The sequence below is a fragment of the Octodon degus genome, unplaced genomic scaffold (genome assembly GCF_000260255.1).
Source record: "Octodon degus isolate 3935 unplaced genomic scaffold, OctDeg1.0 scaffold00052, whole genome shotgun sequence".
NCBI classification, from domain to species: domain Eukaryota; kingdom Metazoa; phylum Chordata; class Mammalia; order Rodentia; family Octodontidae; genus Octodon; species Octodon degus.
In genome coordinates, this window is record NW_004524628.1 from 4,519,681 (window position 1) to 4,534,440 (window position 14,760).

Genomic DNA, 14,760 nt, shown 5'->3' on the forward strand with positions numbered 1-14,760 from the left:
GGGCTGAGAAGGAAATTTATAGCACAAAAAACATACACGGAAAATGAGAAAAGTCTCACGTAGGTATGATGGCACATTCCTGTAATCCCAGGACTCTGGAAAGCTAAGACAGGAGGATTTCAAGGTTGAGACCAGCACAGGCAACCTGGTGTCAACTTTGTCTCAAAAAAAGATGGGATTCAGCTCAGTACTGGGTTTGAGACTCAGTATTGCAAGTTTGTACTGAGACTCAGTATTGGGTTTGAGACTCAATAACAAAACAGAACAAAGCAAAAAAAAAAAAAAAAAAAAAAAAAAAAAAAAAGAGTAAAAATCAATACAATTAATACAGATAAACAACAATGGCAATGAAACAGAGCACATTCATTAACAGACTTCTAGCAAGATTGGAAGGCAAATTAGGAACAAAGACCAGATACAAATTACCTATATCAGTACTGACATGAGGTATCACTACAGATCCTACAGACATAAAAGCCACAATAAAAAAATACTATGAACAACTCCACACAAATACACTGGTAACTTAGTTAAAATGGACCACTTTCATGAAAATCTGTAACTATCACAACTCACCTAACATGAAGCAGATAAATGAATAGCCCTATAAAGGAACCTGAGGTTATAACTAGTAACTCCCTGCCCCCAAAGTGAATTGTGATCCAAGTTCCCCACTTCACACAACAGTTAACTCAAAATGGATTATGGATTTTAAGAGCACGAGGAGTGTGCAGAGTGCTTGCCTAGCATATGGAGGCCCTGGGTTCGATCCTTAGCACCCGTGCAGTAGGGTGGGAGGCATGATACAGACTAGGAGAAAAATCTGTGGATCATGTCTGTCACGAAGGACGACTATCTCAAATCTCAACAATATAAAAAACTCTCAAACAATCTCACTTAGAAATGAGCAAAAGACATGATGTTTTATCAAAGAAGATAAACAGAGTCAAATAAACACATAGAAATATGCTTTGCATCATAAGCCATGAGAGAAACATAAATTAAGCCCACAATGAGATAACAAATGCTACAATCACATCAGAACTGCTCTAGTAGAAAAAATAATGATGCTACCAAATGCTGATGAGGACGCAGTAGTGCAGGTGTACCTCACACCTACACTACACTGCTGGTGGAAATGGAATAAATACAGTAACAGCTACCTCTGGAAAAGTGTGGTAGTTTACTAAAAAACTAAACAGGCAATTGTAATATTGCTCAGGGAACTGAGTCCTGGGCATGTATCCCAGAGAAATGAAATCTTATGTCCATAAAACAATCTGTATAGATTTCCTAGCTATCTGGAGTCTGACTACTCCTATTTGTCTATTTTCTGTTCCTATCTCATCCCTTCTCCCTCTGGTTTGTCAGTCATAGCTATGTTAGTTGAAATCAAAAGTCCCCGACAGCCACCTGCCACCTCTTCATCATTACCAACTCACCCAAACCACACCTCTGGAGGGAATTTGGCTTTGCCTACTACCTTTCCCTCTCCTTTCTCTCTAAGTGGCAGGACAGTGTAAGGTTTGATATGCACAGACTGGAGTGTGGCTCCCGCATTGCCCTGACCTAAGCTTTCTTAGCCTGAGTTTCCTCCCTGCAAAAATATGTAAAGTGATGCGAGTCATTAGGGTACAGGAGACAATGCGGCTCTGCTGTGTTGGATCAACCTCACTGCTCTCAGCTCCGCTGACCTTTTGTCCCTGGCCCACAAATATTTTCAAGCACCATTTGCTCTTTTTTTCTCATCACAATTAGTACCACACAATATATGCATTTTTTTCTTGCTAAAGAACCCAGAAAGTACAGGTTAAATGTAAGTGCCCACAACATGGTGATTCGCCACCCTGCTAGCAGGCTGGTATGAGTGACTTGAAGCCACAGCAGCCAGTTTCCAGTGTTAAGGCTTCATGGAAACCATCTGTGCCAACCAAGGTCACAGATAACACTCCAACTGCCAGGCTGTGTAGAATGCTGCCTGCCTCTGCACCGCTGGCTTCCGGGGACATGCTGACCACATGCCACTGGCCCTCCTCCTGCCTGGTCTCCTTCACAATGGCTGCTGACTGCCTTTGTCAGTCCTGCCCTCCTTCAGGACTCTGTCTTTATCCCCTTCCCACCCTTCTCAAGACTGAGTTCTGGGCAGATAATTCTGCCAGGATATTCCACAGCCACACTCAACTCAGCAGAGGCTACAGGCTGTCTGTGCTATTTCCTGTCCTAAGAGTAACCATTGTTATGACAACCTATAATACAGGTGGTGACTAGTGGAGGCTCAGAGGAGTACTTTTCTCTAAAAGTCACAATTCGTAAGTGGCAGATCCAGCCTTTAATCTGGGTGTGCCTGATGGCTGGGCTTTGAAAATTATCCCATCAAAATATCTACCATTTCCCTCTAAATTTAAAATAAGTACTCAGAAGAGTAAAAACCACTGATAATCAAGGCTGCATTTACACTATGAAATTGTAATTCTCTGGTAGTTCAGCAGTGTCTATATGGCTTGAGAATCTGTCATTTTGATCTGAGCTGGTCAGGACACAACTGGTGAAGTCTGTGTGGGGTACTATCTGATCAGCAAAAGTGAATTAACTAAGCAGATATGGCCTTTAAAATTTTAAAGGCATTTACACCTAATAATCTATATTAATATTCTATTTTTCTGGGAATACATCAATAGGAACCTCACAAAAATATACAGCAGTTTGAATAGTGAGCAAGTCTACAAAGCAATCTGGTGCTGCTGTGAAGACAGAGTAGACTTCTAGCTAGTGATTAAAAAAAATTTGTCCTTCTTTAATCTAAATCATCAACCTCGTGATCCACGCAGCGATACTGAATTCAAGTGAGCAAAAATACAGCAGCACACAAGAAGCCTAACTGCATATGGTCCTGTGTGCACAGCAGGAGGCCCGGCCTTGTTTGCCTCCTGATGTGGCGTCACTATGTCACTCCTTGCCTTCAATAAAGCCATAGCTGCCAGACCTGCAATGAGAATGACTGCAGTTACTGCAGACATTGAGAATGGACTGTGCCAGGTTCAGAGCTATTTTGGCCTTTAGCCCTCAATCCATCCTGGCCTCCATCCAGGCCACACAGTCAAACTGTTCCAGGTAGGAGACACATAGAAGGACAAAATCCCATGACTGTCCAGCTACACAATCCCTGTTCAGGCCAACAATGAAAAATGGGAACTCCTGTGGCCTTCTGTCAGAAAGTGACTGGAGGGAAGATAAGAGAATGATTGGAGACTACAAGGTGCCCAACCAGAGGGGAGCTCAGGAGATGGTTGGTTATATTACCTGGGAGACAGGCCACTTTGCATGGCTTGCAGAAGCTAGACCTAAGCTCCACCTAAGGAACAAATTCTGTTTGAGATACTGGGTAGGTACAGGAAAAGAACAGGTTGCTTCTAATAACATAACATTCATCTACCAGGTAAACATGATGACCTTATGTAGGTGGGGTTAGCAGATTTAGAAAGCCAAGAGAGTAAGGCTTGTGACACAACTATTCTGCAGTCCAGGATCAATGCCTATCTCATTTTTTTCAGGAGGAGAGATGTGCTGGGATACTGGGAATGGAACCCAGAGCTCTGCACAGCCAGGCAAGCACTCTACCATTGAGCCACTGGGCCACTCCTTCAGCTCTAAGTTCACTGTAAAGACTGTCTACAGACATTTCAATAAAAGCACTGAAGAAAAACATGTGCACTCTGGGTTCTTCTTTCTTTCTGAACAGCAGCCATGGGAAGGACAACAAACGAATGTGACCACTCACGTAGAGAACCCACTGCTGTCTCTTTGTGGGTTCACATGTCACTAGCAATCCACTGCTTGTGCTCTACCACTGGATATCTTTTAGTAGATGTTCTGGGGCTATTGCGAATTTTAAAAAAGAAAACTTTTTTTTTTTCATTTTTAGTTTCAAATGAATAGCCCTGAGAAGAAAAGCGGAACTATCATGTGAGAAGCCTACTTCAGATACACATAGTTATTCAACTTGACTGTCCAACTCTTTGTATAATAAAAGACAGTTTATTTTAATTATGCCCAGAGTAGGGGACAACATATGTAACTTGATCTGATTTTTTGAAAGAGCTTTTAGGACTGGCCAAACAGCTCAGTGGATTAAAGTGCCTGCAAATAGGCACAGGAGCTGGGGGTTCAATCCCCAGGCCTGCCTTGCCAGCCCCACCCCTAGGGTGCACTGAGACAGCAATTGAGACTTGGTGTGGTGGTGCACGCCTGTAATCCCAGCTCTTGGGAGGCTGTAAACAGGTGGATCACTACGAGTTCCATCTAGTAGTGAGGCCCAACATCCTGTAGACCCTTCCCTAAAATTAAAAAAAAAAAAAAAGTTTTTAAGTACTCATCTAATATTACTATACAATTATGCTAAAATATGTATGTCCTATTAATAGGTCAATCAAAAGAGGATACTGTTGAGGTTAACAAATCATGTTCAAGACATTTTTACAGATACAAATGTATGTGAATTGGAGGACTCATCATACATAGCTAGTCTTCATATCACTGGGATGAAGAGTCTTAAAAGCAGTTTAAGGCTCTGGGATGCCAGGTCTCTTCTGCTCTCCTAGGTCCACCAAGCTCCCCGTCCTGGGTGCGAACCAAAGGCAGAAACTACGTACTGATCAGGGATAGAGGCGCCTAAACAGCATGGGGTAATAATACACATTAGCACGCTGCCTCAGGAAAGAAAGGAAGGCATGAAAGTCCAGGCTATACAGGGCTAACACTGAGCTACAGCTAGAGGCCACTGCTTAGGTTTTTCTCACTTTGTTGTGGAAGTTACAAGTCAGCCTATCCATTTGTGCATGGTGGGCACACAGCTAAGATGGTGTCAAATAATGCCTACCTCCTGACATTTATGCCCTTGTAGAGTTCTAGTTCCTGGAGTGTGGCCTGGACTATATTTCTAATGAGAACACTACAAAACTGATGGGCTATCAGCTGGGCACGGTGGTGTACACCTGTGATCTCAGCACTCAGGAGGCTGAGGCAGGAGGATCACAAGTCTGAGGGCAGCTTGGGGTATACAGTGAGTTCAAGGCCAGCTGCTTGGAGAACACACTGAAATCTTGTCTCCAAACACTTTTAGAAAGAACTAATGGGATGCCACTCTCAACAGTAGATCCCAGAAAACTGACTTCCATTCTGCCAGCTTTTGTTCTCTCGTGCACTCTTGCTCATTCTGGAGAGGTCACATGCCATCTGTGACTGTCTGAAGAGACAGGAGCCACCATAGGCCTCGATGTTTCCACTGTAACAAGGAAACCAGGGCCCTCAGCCTGTGCCTTGTGCCTGTGAGGAACAGAACCTGCCATCAACCACCTGTGTGAGCCGGGAAGCACAGCAGGTCACCTTAAGATGACGTCAGCCTGGCCGGCCGGCATCTACCTGCAGTCTAGCAGGCACCAGAGGATTTGGCTCTGCTGCACCCATGGTCCTGACCAGAGGAACTATGCATTGGCAGCTGGGGGTGTGTGAAGCCACTGGGCCTTCACGTACTTTGTTTCTCTGAAATAGTTTACCAAGGCAGTAGGCAGAACTCTTTATTATTTTTTTTCTTTTTTGGCAGAACTGGAAATTGAACTTAGGCCCTTGTGCTTGGCAGGCAAGTGCTTAGACAAAGACTTCGACCACCATGACCTGTTCCTTCTGACGGGGAGGCTGGGCCATCCGTCAGAATAGAAATTGAGCCATCCCCTCAGCCAAGGAGGCAGAACTCTAAAGCAGAGCTCTGCAAACTTTCTGTCAACTGTCAGACAATAAATTTTCAGCTCTGTGGGCCACGCTGTCTCTGTGGCAACTACCCAACTCGGTGGAAGCATGAAAGTAGCTAGTGACAACAGCCCATAAACAAACCACTGTGGCTGTGTTCTAATACAAATTCCAACAGGGGGTTGATCTGGCCTGCTGGCTGGCTTGCCAACCCTGCTCTGCAGGAAAGGCTGTGTGGAAATCCTATTTTTAAGTTAAAAAAGGCAGATGATCTCCATTTTACCTCTGTCCAAATTCTTTTTAATAATGAACAATGCTCTTTATCACAATAATGCCCTAATCACAGGCAGCTGAAAAGGAAAACAGTAAATGCGTAGCAAATTTCTGATTTTGAGAAGCAATCCAAAAAATTCAAATCTTTTTTTGACCCAGGGATACATCTACGTGCAGTGTGATGCAGAATTTGACGCCTGACAGGCGTTGTGCACTTGAGCCAAAGAACATCCCAGCACAGCTGTTTATCCAACTGCAATCCTGACAGCCCTTGTGCTTCACCCGTAAGCCCAGCCTCCCCATCAGAAGGAATGGGTGATGGTTACCTTTGCTTTTTGACAGTGGTGATGGAGGCTGCTCTGTAAACACTTCTAGGGGTGGGGAGTCATGGTGGTCGAAGTCTTTGTCCATGGCTTCTATGAGACTGGTGATATCTGAGTCCTCAGAGCTATGCCTTGTGCTGCTGGCATGTTCTGGGTGGGAAGGGTGTGAGAGGGGGGTAGGTGACAGCCGCTCGGGCTGTGGCTCCTGGTGCTGAGGCACTGGTGGTGGCGGCGGTGGCTGCGAGGGCTGTTCCAGTGGGCTGTGGCCATGGTGCTGGCTGCTGTGCTGGTTTTGCTTTGCTCCTTTGGACTTTCTGCCTGCTGTGTGGCCCTGGGTCACCGTATTTGCCTCTAAGACAAGGGGGCTTGCTTTGCCCGTAGACTGTGAGGAGGCTGCTTGTGCAGAAGTCCTGCTTGAGGTACTGGAACTGTTTTTGGCCCTGACAGTGTCCACATCAGCTGAATTTCTATTGCTGTGGCTGCTGTGGGGGTGGATCGATGGGCCACACTGCTTGTGACTCCCTGCACCGGGTCGGGACGATGAGCCGCCTGCTCCACAAAAGCTTCTACTATGACTGGGGTCACAGCCGAGGTTCAAGCTGAAAAAAGGACCAACTTTTTACAGATAAGATGAGTAAACAGCAACCCACAAAATCTAGTATTAAATTTATTTCACTAGGATGGCCATCACAAATAGAAGCTGAGAAAAGTACAGCAAGAGACAGGCATGACTGCCACAATCTTCCAGGGTCTTTTCTATGTGAAAATTTGGAAGTCAAGTCAGTGACCTATGTGGTAAAAACACATCTGGCATTAGTGCTTAGTATATTGCTGTGTAATTAGAACCACAGGTTTTCTTTTTTTACTCTTTCAAGCAAAGATCAACAGAAAGACGTCTCTTTCCTTTGTAATTACGTCAGTCAGCTCTACATGCACTAGAGCACTAACTGCATCATGCAAACGTACTTTCCTTCAGACGAGATGCCGACGATTCTCCTGAGATCAAATGGCCTTCCTACATCAAAGGGTGGGTTCGAGGCTTCAAATGACAGTCGCCTCCGAAATGGCTCCCAGATTCCTTGAGCTTCCAAATAGGCCGTGCCAATGACCAAGAGAAACAGCGCACTGTGGGGGTTGAGTCAGGACTGTTAGCATGAGAGGACCCATGAATGCAGTTTTTGGTAACATACACTGTGATACAAAGGAAGGAGATGTTCATGATGGTTTTTAATGGAAAAGATGAAAAGCCAAAACAGTATTTTGGATAAAAATCTGCAGACCAATTTTTATAAGATGCTATCGTACATGGAGACTTTATATGTATGAAGGAAATAATCATTTGTATCAGAAGATGCAAATGGAGGATAATTTCTCCTTTACTGAGATGAATATGAGATTTAACTCTGGGGCCAACTCTTTTTACTTTAAGAGATATTTCAGGTAACTATGCAAATTATATTTGACTCTCTAAACACATAATGAAATATATTGAAAAAAAGGATCTTGAGGACCTAGAAAAATGTTTCTAATCAGTTTCATTTTGCTATTATTATTTTTTCATTTTATGTATTTGTTACAGGGTCTCACTATGCTCAGACTCATAGTGACCCTCCTGTTTTCAGCCTCCCCAGTGCTGGGATTATAGGTGTCGATTATAGGTGTCCACGCCTGGACTAGGTTGCCGGCTCAACATGCCCAGGGGTGCGGCCAGGGTGGTATGCAGGACCAGCGATTGAACCTTAGTCCTTGTGCTTGTCAAAGCAGGAACATAATCTGCTGAGCTATCTCACCAGCCCTTGGCACATACTTATCATTATTTTAAAAAATTAAAAAAAAATCTTTTATTTATTTGGTACAGGGTCTTGCTACACAGCTCGGACTTGTAGCAATCCTCCTGTCTTAGCACCCGCAGTGCTGGAATTACAGGCATATGCCACAACACCCAGTCTTGGTGGCCAGAATGTTGCGCCTAGCTTTCTGGAGCTGGCACAGCATGTGGTAGTGGGGATCGAACCCAGGTCCTTGTGCTTGCTTGCCAGGCAGGTGTTTGGACTGCCGAGCTATCTCCTCAGCCCTGAGGCACATGATTATTAAGTAAATCAAGTAATTTTACCTGGTAAGTTATAGGCATTAGTTGCTTACTTATGAAATTAACATGTACTTCATTTGTGTAACTAATTTCATTAGTAAGGAGGGCTGTTTATTTTATATTGCACTCAAGAAGGGCTTGGCTCTAATGACCTGCAACAGCAGGCAAGTGTGGTGAAGACAGCTGTGTGCTTTGTGTGCTGCCACCCTCCAGCACTTAGTATTGTGACTGGGACCCAGTGGACACTTGGTAAGTGGTGTCCAGTAACAAGGGAGTACCAACCTCCAAAGAAGACACAAGTACCTCATTATTCCTGAGATGATGATGTACAGGGCCAGCTCCCAGTTGGGCCTGGGTAGGGCTTCTGCACAGGTTGCTAACATATGGTACGGGAGGGACGCATTCAATACAAATACAAACTCAGAGCCACTGGTCGTTATGAACTTCAGTTCACGAATAACTCTAGAAGCCGTGAAATCAGGAGTAAACCTAAGACCAGAAGGACAGCAGTAAGGCTGAGGTTTAGAAATAGAAGAGAAGCAGTTTAAACAAAACATCAGTCCTGTGAATCTTTGAAATAAGAACTTGAACGTGCTATTCCATGAGGTTAATGTACAACTGTGTTCTGTAGGTAATTTGAGAAATTACATTAAAAAAAAGAAGAATTAGGGGGGCCGGGGAGATGGCTCAGTGGAATAAGTGCTTCCCTGGCAAGTGCAAGGGCCTGAGTTCAATCCCCGATTCTGCCAAAAAAGAAAAAAAAGAATAGAGTAGTGTCTAGGGCTGTCCCTTATTTTGTTCTGTTCCTTCCTCTTTTTTTTTTTTTTTGTTCCTTCCTCTTTTACCTAGTCTACACTGCCCATAATACTTTAAAACAATCCCTAGCCCTAGTGATTTTGTATTATGCTCTACAGTACTGTTTATTGTTACAAGTGTTTTATATTTTGCTTACTTTAGGTACCTGGAGGAAAATGGTCTTATTCTTTAGTGTACTTCTAGATGTCAAGCACTATGCTTTGTATGTAGTAATATCATGAAATTATTATTCAGTGGAGAGAGGTTTTTATTACATAAACTTTAACAAAACAAGTTATCAATTAAATTGCAAAATATGCTGTAACTATTACTAATACAGGTACTAAAACTATCTTTTGACTGAAGTATACATTCTTTGTGTACAACCTGTTCAACAGCTGAGACAGACATTTAGGCGTTAACAGCTCTGAAAGTAATTCTGAAATTATTTTCTAAGATTATCTGATTCACTTTGAAGATAGAAGTTTTACAATTTTGAAAACAAAAATATAAAGAAATCCTTAATGTGAGATTATGTGAAAAAAATCAAATGAAACACTGATAAAGATCTCTTATTTTTTTGTAACAAGAAAATGTACCTTTGCACAAGATTGAATGAGAGAAGTGAGTGAGTCAATATGTTGTACCTTCTAAGAAAATACTTACAATATGACTATGTCTCTAGAGGCGTTAGCACTTAGTGCAAACTCTTGACAATTAATGACTTTAAAGCCATAGCCCTCACACGCATAGCCACTGATTTCAATGGCTTCTATGTGGACTGGAAGTTGTCCTGTATTTTCTACTTTAAAAGTTCTTTTCAATGTGAAATTTGGTTCTCTTAGTTTCAGACCTAAAGGGAGAAAAAAAAAACCATGAGATGAATCTTAACACAAATTGTGCATTCTACATTACACACATTAAATATATAATCTCTGTATGCCAGAGACTGTGAACCACCCCCATAGGACAAAGAAATCAGCCACTCCTCAAGTTTCATCAGGATGGCAAAACTTTACTGTTTTCCTTTTTGTACTTGAGTATGCCACTTTCCATCTCTAAAGATCCAGTAAACAACCCTGAGTGCATGGTATTGGATTTCTTTGAGATCTTAAGCATCTAACACTGATACACAGGTGTGCAAAAAGAGAAACACCCCTCGTTTTGTGAGTTATTTGCTGTGGAAAGTAAATGTTAAAATTTGTGCTGTGGGCACTGTTGGGAATACTCACTGTCTGTGCAATCCTTTAACAATGCTTCTGTGATTTTAAAGCGTAAGGAACTTCCTGGACCTGGAAGCTTGCCTGCTACTCTCAAGTTCTCAGTTGTTCCTTGTCCTTGGACCATGACAGCATCCAGCACAGTCAAATTATTTCTAGGTAAGAACAAGAATTACAGATCTTTCACCATTAAGTCTGTATAATCTTTTCTTCTGTAATTTCTACTTATTTTATGTCACCACACAGAAATTAAGATATTCAATGGGCATGGGACACATGCCTGTAATCTCAGCAAGTAAGAGACTCAGGCAAAAGGCTTACAAATTCTAGGTCTGCCTGTGTGGCTTGGTGAGACTCTGACACCCAGAGGAGGGGTATGCTCAGTGGCAGTTCTTGCCCACCTGCCTAGTGCACAAGAACCTGGGTTCAATCCCTATTACTGCCAACAAGAAATGAATACACTGAATTTAAGAGTAGAAATTTAAAAATGCACAGAAAAGAGTGTTTAATTTTTTTGGAGTCACATATGTTACAGTAAGGTATTATGTAAGTTTTTGAGTGTGAAACTTAAGGATTTTTATGTAAGTACTAAAAACCAACCCATACCTACATCACAGAACCTACCTGACTATGATTAACGAAGAAACAGTTCTGTTGTGAACTGGAGTAAACTTTACTTTGACAGATTTCTTTTCTCCAGGTTTTAAAATTAAGTTTAAAATGAAATGTCGAGAGGGGCCCTCTGTAAATCCTGTTGAACTCTGCAGGGGATGAGCCTGGAATCATTGAGCAGACAAATAGGAGTTATTAATCTATTCTCTGAAAAATGTGTTTTCTTTTACCCCATCTACAGCCCAGGAGACTGCCTCAAATCAATTATGCAAACAACTTTATCCTGCATGATTCAGACACTAGTTAGCTAGCAACCAAGGCTGGGTGCCCGAGATGAGACTTTGCATCTTGCATGAAGTCCATAAAGCCTCTGCTGTACAGGTCACTAAAGTTCTCAGTTGTGTACTAGGTGTTTGCTTCTATGCACAGGTATTTTAAATCTTACCAGGACACAGAGAAAAGGACACAGACCTAAGGTGAACAACAGCTTAAGGTAGGTGCAAAGCTAGCACCTGCGCAGCCCTTAGGTCCTGCTGCTGCATCCCTCTCCACAGAGGGCCAGCCAAGGGCTTTAGGTGAAGGCATGTGTTTTACTTTTTTTTGTGGTACCAGGGATTGAACTCAGGACCTGTGCATGCCAGGCAGGCGCTTATGCCACTGAGATATATCTCTGGCCCCCGGCATGTATTTTACCTGTAAAGTATCTTCAATTTATATAATCTCTTCTTGAATTTTATTTGAAAATTAGGCACACAGTTACTGCTTCAAAATCACCTCATGATTTAAGTTTAGCGAATGGTTTAATATCTAAAAATCTGATGTTCTGATGGCCAGTTACAAATAAGGTTAAAAAGCTTTAAAAAAAACCCAAACATAGTTTAAGAAGATAAACTGTTCTGAGTGCTAAGGATCAAGCCTAAGCATTCAGGGCTGGTCACACTTGGCTCTAAGCGTCCCAGGTTCTTCATGACTCTCTGCTGACCCAGGGAAGCTCCTCTTGACAACTCCTCTGTTGAACAGACACAACCGACAGACTAAAATGGGTCTTTCAAAATTAAAGATAAGCTATTTCTCTACCTTCCTCCCACTGACAACAGAACTTGCACCCCAGCTTTGTAAACAAGGACATTTGAACAGAACTGGATTTTTAATGTTTTCTGGGCCTTTTGGTGGCAAAGCCTCCTAGGAACTGACAGATCTGTCTATGGTAAAAGCACGGGGTCTACAGGCAGAACTTACAGTCACGGACTCTATGAAGCATAGTACTTCTTAACTCTTGCTTCTGAGGCAAAATTGTCTTCTACATCTTACACTGCTTTCTGTCAATGTCTACTGGGACAACAGAATATTCTGACTGTTCGAAGGTGCCTGGTGAATAACTCCCTTTTAAATATTCTTGGTAATTCATGGATATGATTATATATTATACATGTATTCTCAACAAACACTAGCAAATTTAAACTCTAATAACAGGACAAACACTGTAGGGTGTTATGATGCCTTCGGGCTACCACTGAGGCCTAATCCAAACCTCTCAAGATTTCAGGGACTCTTTCAGGGCACTCATGATGTCAGAACTATTTTAAGCATAATACTGACATATTATTTGCATTTTTCACTACACTGACATTTGCACTGATGGTCAGCAAAAGCAAAGGAGGGTAAAACTGCTGACCTTTCCCTTGAATCCAGGCAGTGGTGTCAAATTTTGAGTGGCCACTGCATGTTTCACTGCCGTGCACTTGGACTGAGGAACAGAAAGCCCTTAGCTGGCTGGGTGTAGTGCACTATCCCGAGCTGAGACAGAAGGATCTCAAATTTAAGCCCAGCCTGAGCAACTCAGTGAAACATAAAATATAAGTTATTCTAAAATATAAAACTACAAGTTAAAAAGGGGGTGGGGATAGAGAAATAATAAACATTAAGTTTATCAATCTTGCTGCAGGGCTCATGTTCCTTTATTAAAAAGGGAGTATGCAGATCAATGCTCCAGCACGAGGCTGGCTGAACAGCTACTGCATATGAGATGAAATAAACTAGCTTCAGCCTTGAGTACCTGGCAGGCATTTTCATGAAAATAAGGGATTTTACACCTTTAACACAAACATTTGTTGTCAATGATGAAACGTTTTTAAGAAAAATCTGTAATTTTATATAAATTGTATGTACTCCTATGAGCTTGGCCACTTTCTAATACTCATTTTCTGATGAGATTGGTGGTTGTACTAATGTGATTTTTCTGGATACTGCATAGTCAGCTCCTTGTTTTTCCAATTATATGTAAGCATCAGGTCAGATTTTCATCAGAGGTCAGCCAAAAAACTTATCTTGAGAGAATCAAAGAAGCAGATATAAAAATCCATCTGCCTATTAAGTCAGAGCCACTAAAATAGGTTTACAAAAACACAGAACAATCCATTCTTGCAAAACAAATGTTTTTCTTAAAATATAGCTAGATTTCCTTTTTTTGATATTGGGAATTAAGTTCACTATCTTGCGCTTGCCAGGCAGGCACTACGTTGCTGAGCTATCACAGTTTACATTTTTAATTTTATGTTAAATGGAATAGGTTTATTATTTTAAAAATTAATTAATTAATTAATTAATTAGGTAGAGGGTCTCACCACCCTCAGACTCATAGAGATCCTGCTGTCTCAGCCTCCCCAGTGCTGGGTATTACAGGTGTGCACCACCACAACTGGGTTTGGTGGCTGGCATGGTACACATGGGGTTCTGGGGCCACCATGGCATGCAGTACTGGGAATCGAACCTGGGTCCTTACACTTGCCAGGCAATTGCTTAAGACTGCCAAGCTACCTTCCCAGCCCTAGATTTATTATTTTAAACAAATAAAATTAATAGATTAAAGGCCCTCAATTTCAATTTTTTTTTCTTTTTTAATGTATGTAGTACATGGTCTACAGGGTCCCACTACACTGATCAGACTCCTAGCGATCCTTATGTTTTCAGCCTCCCAAGTGCTGGGATTACAGGCATGAGTCACCAGGCCCAGTCTCAACCCTGTCTCAGTGTGCCCTGGGGGTGGGGCTGGCATGGCATGCTGGGGATCAAACCCTGGTTGCTGCACCTGCCGAGCTATCTGGCCGGCTCTCAATTTCAAGTTCTAATATTCGGAAATATTAATAGATGTAATCTATATAAACAAGAAATCTCTATGCATTTCTTAACAATTTCAGGACTGTAATGGAATCCTGTGACCAGATATTTTGAGAACCACAATTCTATGGTTCTTTAGAACAGTGGGATAGAGTTTATCCTAAGCTCCTCCTAGGGGCCTTCCATGGAATTTTTAATTTAGAATAAATTTTGAGGTCTAGAGTATTCATGCATTTTCCTATGAAATGTTTAGTTTAGTGCATTTTACAAATATTATTTATAGACAACACAATAAAAAAGGTATTAGTTAATTTATGTCTTTGTTTTGTTTTGAGACTGAGTCTTGCTATGCAGTGAAGGCTGTCTTTGAATTCACTCTGTAGCCCAGACTGTCCTCAAACTCAAAAGTGATCCTCCTACCTCAGCCTCCCAAGTGCTAGGATTACAGGTATACGCTACTATGCCCTGCTAGTTCATTTATGTCTTAAGTATTTTTTTTTGTTATAAACATGGAGAAAATGAAGTTCTGGTTACTGAACTTTCCTGATATTCTCCAATAAATGTATTACACTGGCTTTTTTTTTTTTTT

The 14,760-nt window shown here is 42.0% G+C and overlaps 1 protein-coding gene across 3 annotated transcripts in view; it reads right to left on the bottom strand.

Moving 5' to 3' along the window:
- The window catches only part of Tmem131 (transmembrane protein 131), a 187,070-nt gene that overhangs the window by 22,433 nt on the left and 149,877 nt on the right, over positions 1-14,760 (bottom strand). For all 3 annotated transcript variants that reach the window (XM_004633173.2, XM_023717378.1, XM_023717377.1), the window contains exons 26-31: positions 11,067-11,218; positions 10,455-10,597; positions 9,889-10,075; positions 8,731-8,916; positions 7,305-7,463; positions 6,342-6,937 (exon numbers count right to left, since the gene is read on the bottom strand). In XM_004633173.2, the coding sequence (XP_004633230.1) occupies positions 6,342-6,937; positions 7,305-7,463; positions 8,731-8,916; positions 9,889-10,075; positions 10,455-10,597; positions 11,067-11,218 (1,423 nt within the window). The remainder of the gene's footprint in view (positions 1-6,341; positions 6,938-7,304; positions 7,464-8,730; positions 8,917-9,888; positions 10,076-10,454; positions 10,598-11,066; positions 11,219-14,760) is intronic.